Source organism: Theropithecus gelada, chromosome X (assembly GCF_003255815.1).
Source record: "Theropithecus gelada isolate Dixy chromosome X, Tgel_1.0, whole genome shotgun sequence".
Lineage (NCBI taxonomy): Eukaryota > Metazoa > Chordata > Mammalia > Primates > Cercopithecidae > Theropithecus > Theropithecus gelada.
Window position 1 is genome coordinate 57,965,999 of NC_037689.1, and position 15,882 is coordinate 57,981,880.

Below are 15,882 nucleotides of genomic sequence, written 5' to 3' on the forward strand. Positions count from 1 at the left end.
CAATAATGCTGCTATGAACATTCACATAAAATTATCTGATTTCTAGGAGTGGAATTTCTGGGTTGTACAATAAATTTATATCTAACTTAAAAAAAAAAAAACCCTCTAAAATGTTTTCCAAAGTGATTGCACAAAGTTGTAATCCTATCAGCAATGTATAAGGGTCACAATTTCTTCAACATTCTCACTAGCACTATTATTTTCGGTCTTTTTGATTATAGACCTACTAGTGAGTATGAAATGTTATCTCATTGTGGATTTGATATTCATTTCCCTAAATGAATAAGATGTTGAATGTATTTTCATGTACTTACTTAGACAAATGTCTATGTATGTCGTATATAGTCTTTGGAGAAATGTCTTTTAAATTCTTTGCCCATTTATTTATTTATTTATTTATTGAAACGGAGTCTTGCTCTGTCACCCAGGCTGGAGTGCAGTGGTGTGATCTCAGCTCACTGCAAGCTCTGCCTCCCGGGTTCACGCCATTCTCCTGCCTCAACCTCCCGAGTAGCTGGGACTACAGGCGCCCGCCACCACCCCTGGCTAATTTTTTGTATTTTTAGTAGAGACGGGGTTTCACTGTGTTAGCCAGGATGGTCTCGATCTCCTGACCTTGTGATCTGCCTGCTTTGGTCTCCCAAAGTGCTGGGATTACAGGCATGAGCCACCGCGCCCGGCCTATTTGCCCAATTTTTTATTCAAATATTTGCTTTCTTATTATAGAAAATTTTCTGTGTATGTGTTTATCTGTAGCATAATGTAGATATGCCTGCAACTTGGATTCTTAGCTTAGTTCCCTCTGGAATTGTGTTTGTATGCTTCAGGAACACCGTGTGTGCTATAGAGTAGGAAGGCTCTGTAATGAGACCAAACTGGGTTTGGTTCTGCAACCTACTAGTGCAGTGACATTAGGGTTTACCTCTACGGGTCTTGGTTTCTTCATTTGTGAAATGGGAAGTGATAATATTGCCTACCCAATAGTATAATTGTGTGAACCGAGTGCCTTACACATAATAAGTGTTTAGAAAGTTTTAGTGAAAACACTTCATCCGTAAGATGAGTATGCTGCATTAGAAAATGCTTAAAGTCTAATTGTAATTCCTTTATCCATTCAGTCATTTTATAAGTGTTAATTGAATGACCACCATATACTAGACACAGTTCTGGGTTCTGGAGACACAGCAATGAAGAAAACAGACTGAGCCCCTGCTCTCATAGAGATTACATTTGGGTGGGGTGGGAGGAAGATAATAAACCTATCCTTATATAATACATCATTGGTATACAAGGTGTGAAGAAACATAAAGCAGGTTAAGTAGATCGAGAATAATAGAATGTTTTCATGGAGAGTCTCTTTTACCAGGTGGTTAACATCTCTGAGAAGTATATTTGAGCAGAGACAGATACCTGTGTGAGGTAAAGACATGAGGCATCTGGGCTGACTGTGAGTTAGGAGAACAAGTGAAAACTCCTTTTTAACCTTGCAGAAGTGCTATACAGTATACCCTTCTAGGTCTGTTTTCACCAACTGACTGAAGGACAATTATGATTAAAGAAGTAGTGGCTATAATGGTCTGAAGTGGGAGTTCTCATTTCATTCTAACCACAGTTAAGGTGACCATGAGGAAGATGTGGACAAAGGATGATTGATTGGTGTGCATGGGCTGATTCTCTCTCTAGGGGGAATTCAGCATATAAAACATGGAGAATGGTGGGAGAGAAGGAATGTAAAGGGCCACAAAATGTTTGGAGTGGTGAATGTTCACTCTTTATCGTGGTGATTGTTTCACAGGTGTATATGTATACGAACACTAATGAAATGCTATACTTTAAGTATGTTCAGTTTACTATATGCCAGTTTTAACTAAAGTAAGCTGTTAAAGGCAGGGCAAAGCTTAAAATTATTAAAATTGCTTTGATATAAAATCCTGGGCATTTTAAGGGGAAAACTTAAGCAATGGGTCATGGGAAATTTACCAGTTTCCGTAAATTATAGATAAGTAAACAAAATACTTGCAATACTTGCACTAGTGAGAATAGAGGAGGTGTTGACGTGTTGCAAATTAAGGTGCTAAGATAAGTTATAGTGAATGGTTCTTATTTAGTCATATAATTTTCCATATAATTAGAATATATTTATATTGAATTATAGCCAATAATGTCCAAACATTTAATTATGGTCATCTAGAAAAAACATGCTTATTTAATAATTTCTGATATTATTGTATTTTTTAAAATTTCATTTTTATACAAATTGATTGATCAAAATATATTTTGAAAGCTTAAAAAGTAAGGGAACTCATTTGCCATCTTTAAACTTAAAATATTTTTCATTTTTTTCAGGGCCTTCTGTTCTTAACTTCGGTAATATTTGTGTGAACTCTCCAAATACTCGTCTACTTCATGTTATTAATATGCTACCTATGCATGTTTTGCTCCAGTTAGATACTAATTTAGAAGAACTTCAGAAGACCAACCAATTTTCACATGTGATTCCACCTACATCTAGTACTTATATTTCAGTGGTATTTGAATCTCCCACCGTTGGAAAATTTTGGAAGTAGGAGTTATTTTTGAATTTCTGTTTGTTAGAATCAAAGTGTACTTTTGTAGAATATGTATTTATTTGCCTGAATAATTGTATTGTATATATTTGTTCTCCAAACATAGAAGCTATATGTGCATCAATTTTTAGATATATAGATTGATAGTTTAGTAACAATCTAATTATCTTTCATAAAGTATTACATGCTAAGAATTGTGGATGTTAATCAATGCTATGTGCATTTTACATGTAGCTGAATTCTATAATCACAGATAGCTATTATCAGTTAAATTTGGATGCTTTTGCTGTATTACAGGTCTTTCACCTTTACAGTGAACAACGTACCCAGTGGACACATCCTAGTGATGGCAGTTGTCCAGCTAGTAACACTTGAGCTATCTTCTAATGAGCTAGTATTAAGACCACGAGGCTTCTTTATGAAAACATGTTTTCGGGGGACAGTTAGATTGTATAATCATCAGAATTGTCGTGCTCAGTTTCAATGGCAACCCGTAAACACAGGAAGAGGGATAGCATTTTCTATTTGTCCAGCTAAAGGTAATGGTTTATTGTTTGTTTGATTCAGACATTTATTTTTTCATGTATTCATGTATTCTGGTAGTATTTATCGAGTGTGTACTGTGTACTGGTACCAAGAGTACAGAAGTAAATCAGATACTGTCATCAGGGGTATTTATTTTTACAGACATAATATGATTTGGAAATATGGAACCCTTATTAGGGTTCTCCAGAGAAACAGACCAACAGGGGGGGAGAGAGAGAGAGAGAGAGAGAAAGAGACATTTTAAGGAACTGGTTCTGGCTCACAGGTTGTGTGGTTGTGTGAGCTGGCAAGTTTGAAATTTGCAGGGCAGGGTGGTAGACTGGAGATACAGGGAAGAGTTGATGGTGGAGTCTTGAGTCCAAAGGCATTCTGGAGGCAGAATTTATTATTCCTCCTGGGACATCAGTCTTTTCTGTTAAGGCTTTCAAATAACTGGATGAGACCCACCCACATTATGAAAGGTAATCTGTGTGTTAATTAACTGATTGTGATAATTATTATATTATATATGCATATCAAATCATTATGTTTTATACCTTGAATGTATATAGTCTTTGTCAATTAACTGTTTCAAAAAGCCTACTGATTTAAGTGTTAATTACATAAAAAAAAACACTCACACTTTCACAACAACATCTGGACTGGAGTTTAACCAAATAACTGAGCCCTACAGCCTGGAACAGTTGACAAATAAAATTGATCATCACAGATGCCTATGGACAAAATAAATTTTGTTTAGTTTTAGTTAGATCATGATGATAATCTATGATTCAGAATGACATATTTTTCTAGAGTATGAATTCTTTTAGAAAGATCTAGAAACTACTTACAGTCAATATTTAATACAACTCATAAAATCCAATTAATAAAATTAAGAACTTAAAACTAAATAAGATGATTTTTAATTAATAGAAGACAATCTCAGATATACCATTTTTGATGTGCCCTGTGTTTATGAACCATCCTCTTCACCTTGCTTCCGCCATTCCCTGGAGTCTATAATTCCACATGGTACGCCTGCTATAACATGAACACTCGTAACTGCTAAACTGTGACTTATTTAGTAGCCTGTCAGATTTGGCAAACATCCTTGTGATGTGCTGTGAGGACCTCATGATGGCACAAGCTATCATTTAGGAAATAAGATTGCAATTTAGAAGTTGAATGATCAATACGGTATCTTTGTTTTATGTACATGTCATGCCTTTGCAGCTAGATGAAAAGGCTGGATCTTTGTATCTATAGTGACTCATTTGGTGCTTTATAACAGCCAAAGTCCAATTTTGCATGAATGGAAAGTAAAACAGACTTTGGATAATCTTAGCTGCTCACTAGCTATTTTAACTTAAGCAAAGTACTCTATGAATACAAGTTTCCTCATCTGTAAAACGGAGAGATGAATACATCTCAAAGATTAAATGTTTGGGAAACTTCTCTAATGCCTGGCAAAGAGTAGGGGCCGAATAAATGGATAGCCATTGTATTATGAAAATTTTCTAAATCTGTTTGGAATTTTTTTCCTGAAATGGTCCTCAGAGTAATAACCTATTCTGTACCTTTCCATTCATCCTCATTAGTAAACCTTTACTCCCTGCTTCCTTCCATCTTTCCTCCCTCCTTTCTTCCCTTTCTATTTCCCTTCCCCTTCCCCTCACTCCCTCTTTAAGTCTAATTTAGCAATAGTAATTATTTAGGGTCTAAATAGAAATAGACTGTACTTCATATTTCAGACAAGTCCTGGTGTGTAGAAATCTTGCCTTAAACATATTTTCTTGTGAGTATCAGTCATTTCCAAATCAGTATTTTACATAACTCTGAAAGTGCTTGTAACAGGGAGTGTTATAAAAACAATCTTAAGTTTTATTTATTTATTTATTTATTTATTTATTTTTTGAGATGGAGTCTCGCTCTGTTGCCCAAGCTGGAGTGCAGTGGCAGGATCTCAGCTCACTGCAAGCTCCGCCTCCCGGGTTCACACCATTCTCCTGCCTCAGCCTCCTGAGTAGCTGGGACTACAGGCGCCCGCCACCTCGCCCGGCTAATTTTTTTTTTTTGTATTTTTTAGTAGAGACGGGGTTTCACCGTGTTAGCCAGCATGGTCTCGATCTCCTGACCTCGTGATCCGCCCATCTCGGCCTCCCAAAGTGCTGGGATTACAGGCTTGAGCCACCGCGCCCGGCCAATCTTAAGTTTTAAATTCACTTAATTTTAGTGTGAATGTGTAGATAGAGATTTTGACAAATTTAACAAGTGGAAGAGTAGGACAGTCCCTTCATTAAGTCTGGAGATCACTGACACAGCTATTTGATATTCTTATTAATGTGGATTGATTTAAAACCATTCTAGATCATAATTTATTAAGTATCTGAGGTATACTTTCATCAGTATTTCACAGATTCACTTGACTGAGCTCTTTATAAATTATAATACTGAAAATACTGGATCCTGCCTCAATCTATTGAAATACTGAGAGAGTAATTAGAGAAGAACATATTTCTGTACATTTAAGATATTCTACATAAACCTTCTTCAGTTTGTTTGAACAGGTATCAAACAGTAGTTGTTGTATTATCAGCATTCCAGCTACAGGTGCTGACCAACCATCTGATATTGTGCTAGTGTGTTTAAAAAGCACACTACCCTATACTTCTCCTTGTATTAATATTTCTCTATTCTAACTAGGGAGGAATGGGCTGAACTTGCCTTATGGCTGCCATGGAAATGTAATGATGATATTTAATTTTTGTAAAAGAGAAGTGGAATTATGATATTATAAACTGGAGCACCAGTTATGCTTCTTATGATCTTTAGAACTCTTATTTTTACAGGAGAGGTTTTTCCATTTACTTTTATTTTCTTTGGTTGCTCACGACACCTCCTATAATTTTTAACCAAACAATTACCAAGGTACAAACACACAAATATATTTAATTTCAAATAAAATTTTTGTGTAACTAATGCCATTAGTACTTAAGTTCTTTTTAAGAATACAATGATGTAATCCTCAAATCTATCTCATATAGCATTGAAAAAAGTGTAATTTGTAGCATATACAGTTTTGCTTATGTTCCTTTTCTCAGAATATTTATAGAATGATTACTCAATTTCATATTGTTTTTACCATTTTATAAATAGAAAGTGACTTTTTACCAAGCTGTTTTTCTTGTGCTATATCAGTTTTGCATCATGGACAATACATTTAATCAAATGCCTCTCTCTATATTTTTATAAACTAAAATGAATAATTCCAAATTAAAATTTATAATGTCTTTTTCCTTTTTCCCTGAAGCATGATAGGTTTTGTGTTTGTGTTTGATAGTGGATATTGTAAGGGAGGAATATAATAGTGGATTGATATTTTCTTTTTTCTTTCTTTTTTTTTTTTTTTGAGACAAAGTTTCACTCTTGTTGCCCAGGCTGGAGTGCAGTGGCGCGATCTCAGCTCAGCACAACCTCCACCTCCCGTGTTCAAGCGATTCTCCTGCCTCAGCCTTCCAAGTAGCTGGGATTACAGGCATGCGTCACCTCGCCCAGCTAATTTTGTATTTTTTAGTAGAGACAGGGTTTCTCCATGTTGGTCAGGCTGGTCTCGAACTCCCGACCTCAGGTGATCTGCCTGTCTCATCCTCTCAAAGTGCTGGGATTATAGGCATGAGCCACCATGCCTGGCCAAGAGTGGATTGATATTTTCTGAGACAGAATTCACTTCTAATTTGACTTTTTCTGTGGGTATTGTTCATGCTTCTGCTTGTCTTGTTTTGTTTTTGTCTTTGTTATCTTTATCCTTACTAAAACCTTGAATCACACAATCCATGAACTTGTTTTTGATCAATTCACTCTCTCTTTCTCACTTCTCTCACTCCTTGGTTATATGCAGTACCAGCTCTACCAGTCCCAGCCTTGCTCAATCCAGCTGAAGGGGAGAAAATCTAATTTATTTTCTCAATCCTCATACATTTTTAACTGAGATACTCTCTTGAAAACAAAAGTCAGAACAACAAAAGGAAAACCAGCAGAAATTTATTGATGCATGCTGTGCTGATCACATAGGAGAGGCCTCAGTTCGAAAGTATCTCTCAAGGCAGTGGCTTAGAGGTCTTATTTAAATAGTATTTTAACAAAGAGCACTACATCTTAGCATAGCAAGACAAAGGAGAATGCAGTTCCAGTCTTTTAAAAGGCAGAAAAATATAAGAAGGTGGATTTTACCATGGCAGCCGTAAGGCAAGCCCAGCCCATTCCTCCCTAGTTAGAATAGAGAAATATTAATACAAGGAAAAGTATAGGGTGTTGAGCTTTTTAAACACTCTTAGCATAGTATCAGATGGTTGGTCAGAACCTATAGCTGGAATGCTGATAATACAACAACCACTGTTTGATACCTGTTCAAAGAAACTGAAGAAGGTTTGTCTAGAATATCTTAAACGTACACCTAAAATCTGCTCCCAGATTTCTCTGGTGCCTGCTGATGTCTTCTCTGGGGCAGTAAGCAAGTGGCATCTCCAGTAAGGAAGGATTTACGTCCCAACATCAGGCAAACAGAAGCTGAGGCCCAGTGTTCTCCTGTGTTTTTAATTTAACAGTCTTAATATATTGGGGAGAAATGCTTTGTTTTGCTTCATAGCCATCCAGTTTCTTTCGCATACCCCTGGTATTCTTAATATTCCTGAAGAAAAAAATATATAACTGTGCTCACTGGAGGGAGAAAATTCTTCTCAAGCTGACCTGTCAACATGGATGTATAATTCTTTCACTGCTTTCAACTCTTCTCAGCGCACTAAGATGGCTTTATTTATAGGACTGAATCTTCTTTGCAGAAATTACTTCCCATCACAATCTTCCCCAAATCCCAAAGAACAGGAAAAAGCTGTTCTGTAACCTGACTTTTACAGATGCCCCAGGATTTGGCTTTCTGCAGAATTCCTGATCATCCTTCATGTCACAATTCACATGCCACCTCCATATAATGAAGTTTCCTCTAGCTTTTTGACTAATTTAGGGTTTTTTTACCCTTTGTTTCTACTCCTATTATGCATTTGTTATGTCATCAACAATTATTTGTTTATATCTCTCTCATTTTGGCAGGCATTGCTAAATTCATATCTGATGTTGGTTCCTCTTCCCAACAGTACCCTCATTTTGTTTAGGGCAACAATGTTCTCATCTGAAAAAACTCTTCCCCAAACCTCTTTTGCTATGGACACAAAGTTTCCTTAGCTTTACCCTCCACCTATGTACTTGAAACTGTTTCCCCAAGTATTTTTCACATGTATTATATTTATTTATTTGGACAATAAGAAGGTTAATATCACAAACATATATATGTGTATATATATATGTGATTATATATGTACATACATAATTGCTCTCTTTGTCTTTCCAGCTTATGTAAAACAAAATTGCATAAAGAAATAGCTATCAAAATATATTGTTGAGATTGTAACATAAATATACAATAAATATAACAGTACCACATAAAGGAGAAAAAGGGGAGTAAGGTTATGTAAGAGTAACATTTCTACAAATAGCATAAACGGGAAAATCATTACACAAATTAAAATGTCAGTGGAAAATATTCACTTAGTACCGAAGAACATAGTAAAGGTGGAATAAAGAATAAAAGTACATGAGCCAAACATAAAACAAAATATAAAAGAGCAGATATAAATTCAAATATATCCATTCTAGTGCTAAATATGAAAGCATTAAACAAGTATCAAATAAAAAGGCAAGGACTGTCTACTAGATATTAAAACAACAACAAAAACTGAAATATCTACCACAAACAATCTACAACAGTAGCTTAAATCCAAAGAAACAGGATAAAAGTAAGAGGATAAAAAACTTGCAAACAGGAAACATAAGAAAGCTGGAGTGATGGTATAACAATTAGACAAAATATACACTTAAAAAAACTTTTATTTTAGGTTCAGGGGTACGTATGCAGGTTTGTTACATTGGGAAATCGCCTGTCACATGGATTTTATGTACCAATTGACCCTCAGGTAATAAGCATAGTACCCAATAGGTAGTTTTCAATCCTCACCCTCCTCCCAACCTCCATCCTCAAGTAGTACACAAAGTCTGTTTTCCCCTTCTTTGTGTCCATGTGTACTCTATGTTTAGCTCCTAGTTATAAATGAGAACATGTGGTATTGATTTTCTGGTTCTGCATCAGTTTGCTTAGGATAATGGCTTCCAGCTACAATCAAGGTTGCTGCAAAGGCCGTGATCACATTCTTTTTTGTGGCTGTGTAGTATTCCATGGTATATATGTACCACATTTTCATTATGAAGTCTAGTGTGGATGGGTATTTAGGTTGATTTTGTGTGTTTGCTATGGTTAATAGTGACAGACACATGCATGTGTCATTATGGTAGAATAATTTATATTCCTTTGGCTATATACGCAATAATGGGATTGCTGGGTCAAATGGTAGTTCTGTTTTAAATTCTTGGAGAAATACCAAACTGGTTTCCACAGTGGCTGACCTAATTTAAACTCCCACCAGCAGTGTATAAGTGTTCTGTTTTCTTTGTAACCTCAACAGCATTGGTTATTATTTGACTTTTTAGTAATAGCCATTCTGACTGGTGTAAGATGGTATCTCATTGTGGTTTTGATTTACATTTCTCTAGTGATCAGTGATGTTGAGAATTTTTTTCCATATGCTTGTTGGCTGCATGAATGTCTTACTTTGAGAAATGTCTGTTCATATCCTTTGCCCATTTTTAAATATTAGACTTGTCAGATACATAGTTTGAAAATATTTTTTCCCATTCTGTAGGTTGTATTTTTACTCTGTTAATAATTTTGCTGTACAGAAGCTCTTTAGTTTAATTAGGTCTCATTTGTCAATTTTTGATTTTGTTGCAATTGCTTTTGGCATCTTCATCATGAAATCTTTGCCAGGGCTTATCTCCAGAATGCTATTTATTAGATTATTTTCCAGGATTTTTAGTTTTAGGCTTTACATTTTAATCTGTAAGGCATCTTGAGTTGATTTTTGTATGTTGTGTAAGGAAAGGGTCTAACTTCATTGTGTTTGCATATGGCTAGCCAGTTATCCTAGCACTATTTGTTGAATAGGGAGTCCTTTCCCTGTTGCTTGTTTTTGTCAATTTTGTCAAAGATCAGAAAGTTGTAGATGTGTGGCTTTACTTCTGGACTCTCTAGTCTGTTCCATTGGTCTATGTGTCTGTTTTTCTACCAGTACCAAGCTGTTTTCATTACTGTATTCTTGTAGTATATGGATAACTGGAAGTTGGATAATGTGATGCCCCCACGTTTGTTCCTTTTGGTTAGGATTGTCTGGGCTATTTGGGCTCTTTTTTTCGTTCCATATGAATTTTAAAATAATATTCTTCTAATTCTGTGAAGAATGTCAGTGGTAGTGTGATAGGAATAGCTTGAATCTGGACATTGCTTTGGTCATTTGAACAGTATTGATTCTTTCAATTCATGAGCAGGGAATATTTTTCTATTTGTTTTTGTCATCCTTGATTTCCTTCACTAACGTTTTGTAATTCCCATTGTGGAGATCTTTCACCTCCCTGGTTAACTGTATTCCCAGGTGTTTTATTCCTTTTGAGGCTGTTGTGAATGGGATCACATTCCTGATTTGGCTCTCAGCTTAGACATTGTTGTTGTTGTTGGGAATTTTATCTATAAGCCCCTGACTGGGGCTGCTACATTTTCTTCAGAGATGCTCTACCCAGAGAGGAGGAATCTAAAGAGGCAGTCTGGCTACAGCAGCTTTGTGGTGCTGCTGTGAGCTCTGCCCAGTCCGAACTTCCTGGCAGCTTATTTTACACTGTGAGGGGAAAACAGCCTCCTCAAGCCTCAGTAATGGCAGACGCCCCTCCCCCCACCAAGCTCAAGTATCCCAGGTTGACTTCAAACTGTTGTGCTGGCAGTGAGAATTTCAAGTCAATGGATCTTAGCTTGCTGGGCTCTGTGGGAGTGGGATCCTCTGAGTGAGACCACTTGTCTCCCTGGCATCAGCCCCCTTTCCAGGGGAGTAAACTGTTCTGTCTCTCTGGCATTCCAGGTGCCACTGGGGTATGAAAAAAATAAAACAAAAAAAACTCCTGCAGCTATCTTGGTGTCTGCCCAAATGGCCACCCAGTTTTGTGTTTGAAACCTAGGGCTCTGGTGGCGTAGGCACCTGAGGGAATCTCCTGGTCTGTGGGTTGTGAGTACCGTGGGGAAAGCGTAGTATCTGGGCCGGACTGCACCATCCCTCACGGCAAGGTCTGTCATGGCTTCCCTTGGCTAGGGGAGGGAGTTTTCTGACCCCTTGTGCTTCCCGGGTGAGGTGACACCCCACCCTGCTTTGGCTTGCCCTCCGTGGGCTGCACCCACTGTCTAACCAGTCCCAATGAGATGAATCGGGTACCTCAGTTGGGAATGCAGAAATCACCCACCTTCTCCGTTGATCTCGCTGGAAGCTACAGACTAGAGCTGTTCCTATTCGGCCATCTTGCCTGGGAATTCAAATTTGCGCTCTTTTAACCACCATGATATATGATACATGAGGAAGGCCACATGGTAAAGAATGTTAATATAGGAATCTAGCAGGAGTTCATTGGTCTTTGAAGGCATTGTCAACCTGTTAAGACAGATCTGGAATACCTATCCTTGGGATTTTAATTGCATAAGATCAATTCTTACCTACTTAACCCACTGAAGCAGAACTTTTTGTTATTTACATTCAAATGTAATCTTTATGGACCCTTATTAAACTGATGGCACTTCTATAACCTCTCTTCTTTTTATAAATTAATGTGCCTAACACAGTGTTGGCATTCAAGAGTATTAAAAATATCTGATATTGGGTGCTTTCCGGGCATCATACACTATGTTACTCCCTGTACATATGTTGTTATCTCCCTATATGGCCACCGCAAACTAAGAGAGAGGTAGGCACTATATAGTTTTTAAGATTTAGAAAACTTCCATTCCATGACAGTCAACCTGACCCAAGGCAAAGTTTTCATTCAGTATCCTGTGCCTTTGAATCTCAGGGGCTTCTCCCTTTCTGAAGGAAGAACATCTAAGATATTGTTTCCATTAAGTATTATTTTCCTTACTCCAAAGGAAATGATGAATTTAAACAGATAAAACAGCTCATACCAAATGTACCTGATACCACATGAGTTCTCAATGTATTTGAATTATAGCAATTTGTTAATTACCGATAGCTAAATCAGAAGCTACATCTCTAGGGATGTATGTATTTCAAAAAAATTATCTGGTAATGATAATTCTTCCTTCTGAAAGCTGAATGAATGATGCTGACAAGTATTCCAGAATGTCAGGAAACATGTGGTGTGGGCAATTTGGTTAGGAATCACAAATGATTTTCTACTGTCTATATGTAAATTTATCTCTAATCATAGAGTGTTTGTTTCATTGTTAAATTTTCTATTGTTTTCCAAATATTGGCATATTTTTTCATATATTTTATTTGCCTATTAAAATTGAAAAATAAGGCATGTATTTTCTATTTTAATCAAACCCTATAGGTCAATACTCATTTGATACTATCTCACTTAGCATTTTTCTGTTTTTGGAGTTTAACTTTAATAGTTTATTTAATGCAATCACATTTTTACCTTAACTCTTATTTTGGATATTAACAAAAATAAATACAATTAAAATGTGGAAAATGTCTTATTTTCTCTCTGTATTTTCTCTAGGCAATGTTGAAGCGTACTCCTCACTGGAATGTGAAGTAACGTGGCAGCTGGGCTTCAATTCTCCAGAAAAAGGAGAATTTATTCTTCATGTCTTTCAAGGAAACGCACTGAAGCTAAAATGTGTTGCACAAGTAATTATTTTCCTTGAACATGGTTTTTGTTTTGAGGGCTCTGAATCGGTTGGGTATATCCTGGTGTGTATAGTTACCTATATCTAGAATTAACTCTGAAACGCAAGACTTTCATGCCAACAGTACTAGTTTTTTGTTAGAGCCTCTATAAATATGTAATATCATCATGGGAGCCATTGAAATGAAATTATTTTATTAAGAGTCACAGAAAATATTTTCAGAGAATGTACTTGACGGATTAAAAATGTGAGTAAAGGGAAAGCTGTAATATGCAATTTTAATCTTTTTCTGGTATAGTCCAGAAGGCCTTAACTTCATGACTCAATCACCAAGCATGATTTTACATGTGTACCAAATTTCCCACTCAATGTTCTTAGAAATATTAAATAAGCCAAATGCTCTTTTACTAAATCCCATCTATATTTCTAGGACATGATGATACTCTTACATATTTCAGCTGTGAAGGAGTTTTTAGCCTCAAGAGATGAGAAATTCATCTACTTTTACTAATTTTAGTGATGGCAAGTGACAGAACTCAGTATGGTTTTTCATCTAAGCCTAAAATAAGTTGGGTCCTACTGCTTTTCATTATGTGTAAATTAGTTTTATTCTTTCAAAAACTGTCTATTGAAGTATAACATGCACGTGTATATGTGTATGTGGAGAAACATGAAGTGATTAAATAAAATATTCATTTGTTTGTCATTCATTTATGAAGGCCTGATTGGTTTATTTACTCTTCTGTTAGTTTTGTTTGAAAATTCATTGTTCCAATTACCTGGATAATATTCTTCAAATAGATGTAATTATACAATATATTAAAACCTATGACAATAACAAATAATATTTCATAAGTGAAGACAATAGGGTCAAGAACACATAATGAGAAATTGGAAAACTTGGAGTCTAGTTTCCCTTTGGCTATTGTTTACTTTCCTGAAAAATCAAAGAGGTGGATGATACCAACATTTCCAAAAATCAGTCTATGTTGCACTAGTTCTGTGAGGTGCTTTGTGTGAGATGAGGAGGGGGAGTCCTTTCCTTATGTGATTCTGTGGATCTCCATTTTTTGATAAGCAAAGTGCTCATTATCAGTATATTAAGCCCTATGAGTAGACTTCTAGTAGAAGCATGCCTGAATAATTTCATTTGGCACCTTCTTTTCCATACTTAGGTGAGCCTTCAACTCTTTCCTTTTGCACAGCACATGCTAACACCTTGTACATAGTTGTGTAGATGCTGTCTAAGATCGCTTTCAGTGATTAATCTACACAATTCTTAGTCCTGTATCTACTTTCTTAATAGAATTATCTTACTCCTCTTGCCTTCCCTAGCTTGGGAGTGTATTTTAAATATTCCATTCATTTTCCTTTCTCTTAAGCACTCCACAAAATCTGGTAACACTTTTTATTTTAAAAGTCACTCTGAAGCTGAAAAAAATTGTGTCATACCTTAAAGTGAAAAATGTATTTTTTATAGCTTCTTTACCTTCTCTTCATTCCCCATGCGGGGAATTGACCTTACTTCCTTGTTCATAGTTAGGAGTTTTTTCAACTGTAAAGAGACCACACAAGATTGACACATTAAAAACTACATGTTTGTTGAAATATATTTATACATGTTTCGTGGAGTTGGCGAATGTTATGTAATCATTGTATGACTTAGACAAAGTACTTAATCACCCTAAATTTTGGTTTCTTCCACTGTAAAATGTGATAGTACCATCCATTCATTCATTTAACATTTATTTATTGAGCCCCTACACTGTACTAGGCCCCATATAGGCTCTGTGTATTTAAAGATGGATAACATAAGCATAGTCTAGCTTCCCTCTGAGCACTTTCTGGACTGGTAGACCATAGTGGAAATGTAAGTAAAAATTAATCATATATCTGGTTAATACTGGGTACACGATAATATTATTATTACTATTATTCCCATTATTTATGATTACCATCAGTATCTAGATATTTTACCAAAAAATATCTAAATATCTAAATTCTAAATATCTAAATATTTAATTATTATTACAGCCAAAATATCTAAATAAAATATCTCCTATGATGTTATTACCCCATCTTAACTAGATTATTACAGATTTAGTTGAAATTTTGGAAAATAAAATCATTATACCGTGGGTACTTTTTCATCAAAACTAATATATATAATCCTGATTTGTGATTTATTTTGCATGCTAGAACATACTGAATAAAGAATATAGGAGTATTATAATTTTTATTTTATTTTCTTTTAGTAATTATATCTTTGGTTAATATATATTCAAAATTAGAATACTTTATTTTTGTGACCAAAACAATTAAAGTATTTTATTTACCATTAATTTAATTGTATTTTTTCTTTCCTCCTCTCGTTATTAGCTTGGTCGCACCAAAGTATTACTTTTGCAGCCAAGGATACTCTTTAGTAATTGCCCTCAAGGTTTAACAACTTGGAGGAAAGCCATTCTTCAAAATGTAGGACAAAACCATGCTTATTTCAAGGTAACATAGGATGCTGGTAATTTCTTATTTGGATCAGATGACATGGTCATAATACTATGAAGTTAATACTTTATTTTTCACTTTTGCTGATTTTTAGATACTTCATATGAAATTTATCTGAGTATAGTTCATCTAGTTTGTCCTGTTAATATCTTGTAAGAACAATTTTTCTCACTACCTTCCTTAGCCTCTCTGTTTCTTCTCTTTTCCCTTTTATTTTTTCTGTTATTTGGTTTTATTGAAAAAATAGACGTTTAAGTTTTAAAATATACATTATTAATTAATGTTACACTCCATATTTAGTTATATGATTTTCCTTTTCATTTCACTCTGTAATCAGGGCCATTATGGTAGCACCCGGGACCTAGATCAAGGCCATTCTGGAGAGTATGTTTATGGTTGTTGCTTCTGATTTAAATGGAAAGAGGAGCAAAG

General features: G+C 35.5%; 1 protein-coding gene across 1 annotated transcript in view; it reads left to right on the top strand.

The window, feature by feature from the left end:
- The window catches only part of CFAP47 (cilia and flagella associated protein 47), a 434,654-nt gene that overhangs the window by 50,063 nt on the left and 368,709 nt on the right, over positions 1 to 15,882 (top strand). The window contains exons 14-17 of the mRNA XM_025371837.1: positions 2,347 to 2,563; positions 2,865 to 3,106; positions 12,816 to 12,946; positions 15,325 to 15,447. Of these exons, the coding sequence (XP_025227622.1) occupies positions 2,347 to 2,563; positions 2,865 to 3,106; positions 12,816 to 12,946; positions 15,325 to 15,447 (713 nt within the window). The remainder of the gene's footprint in view (positions 1 to 2,346; positions 2,564 to 2,864; positions 3,107 to 12,815; positions 12,947 to 15,324; positions 15,448 to 15,882) is intronic.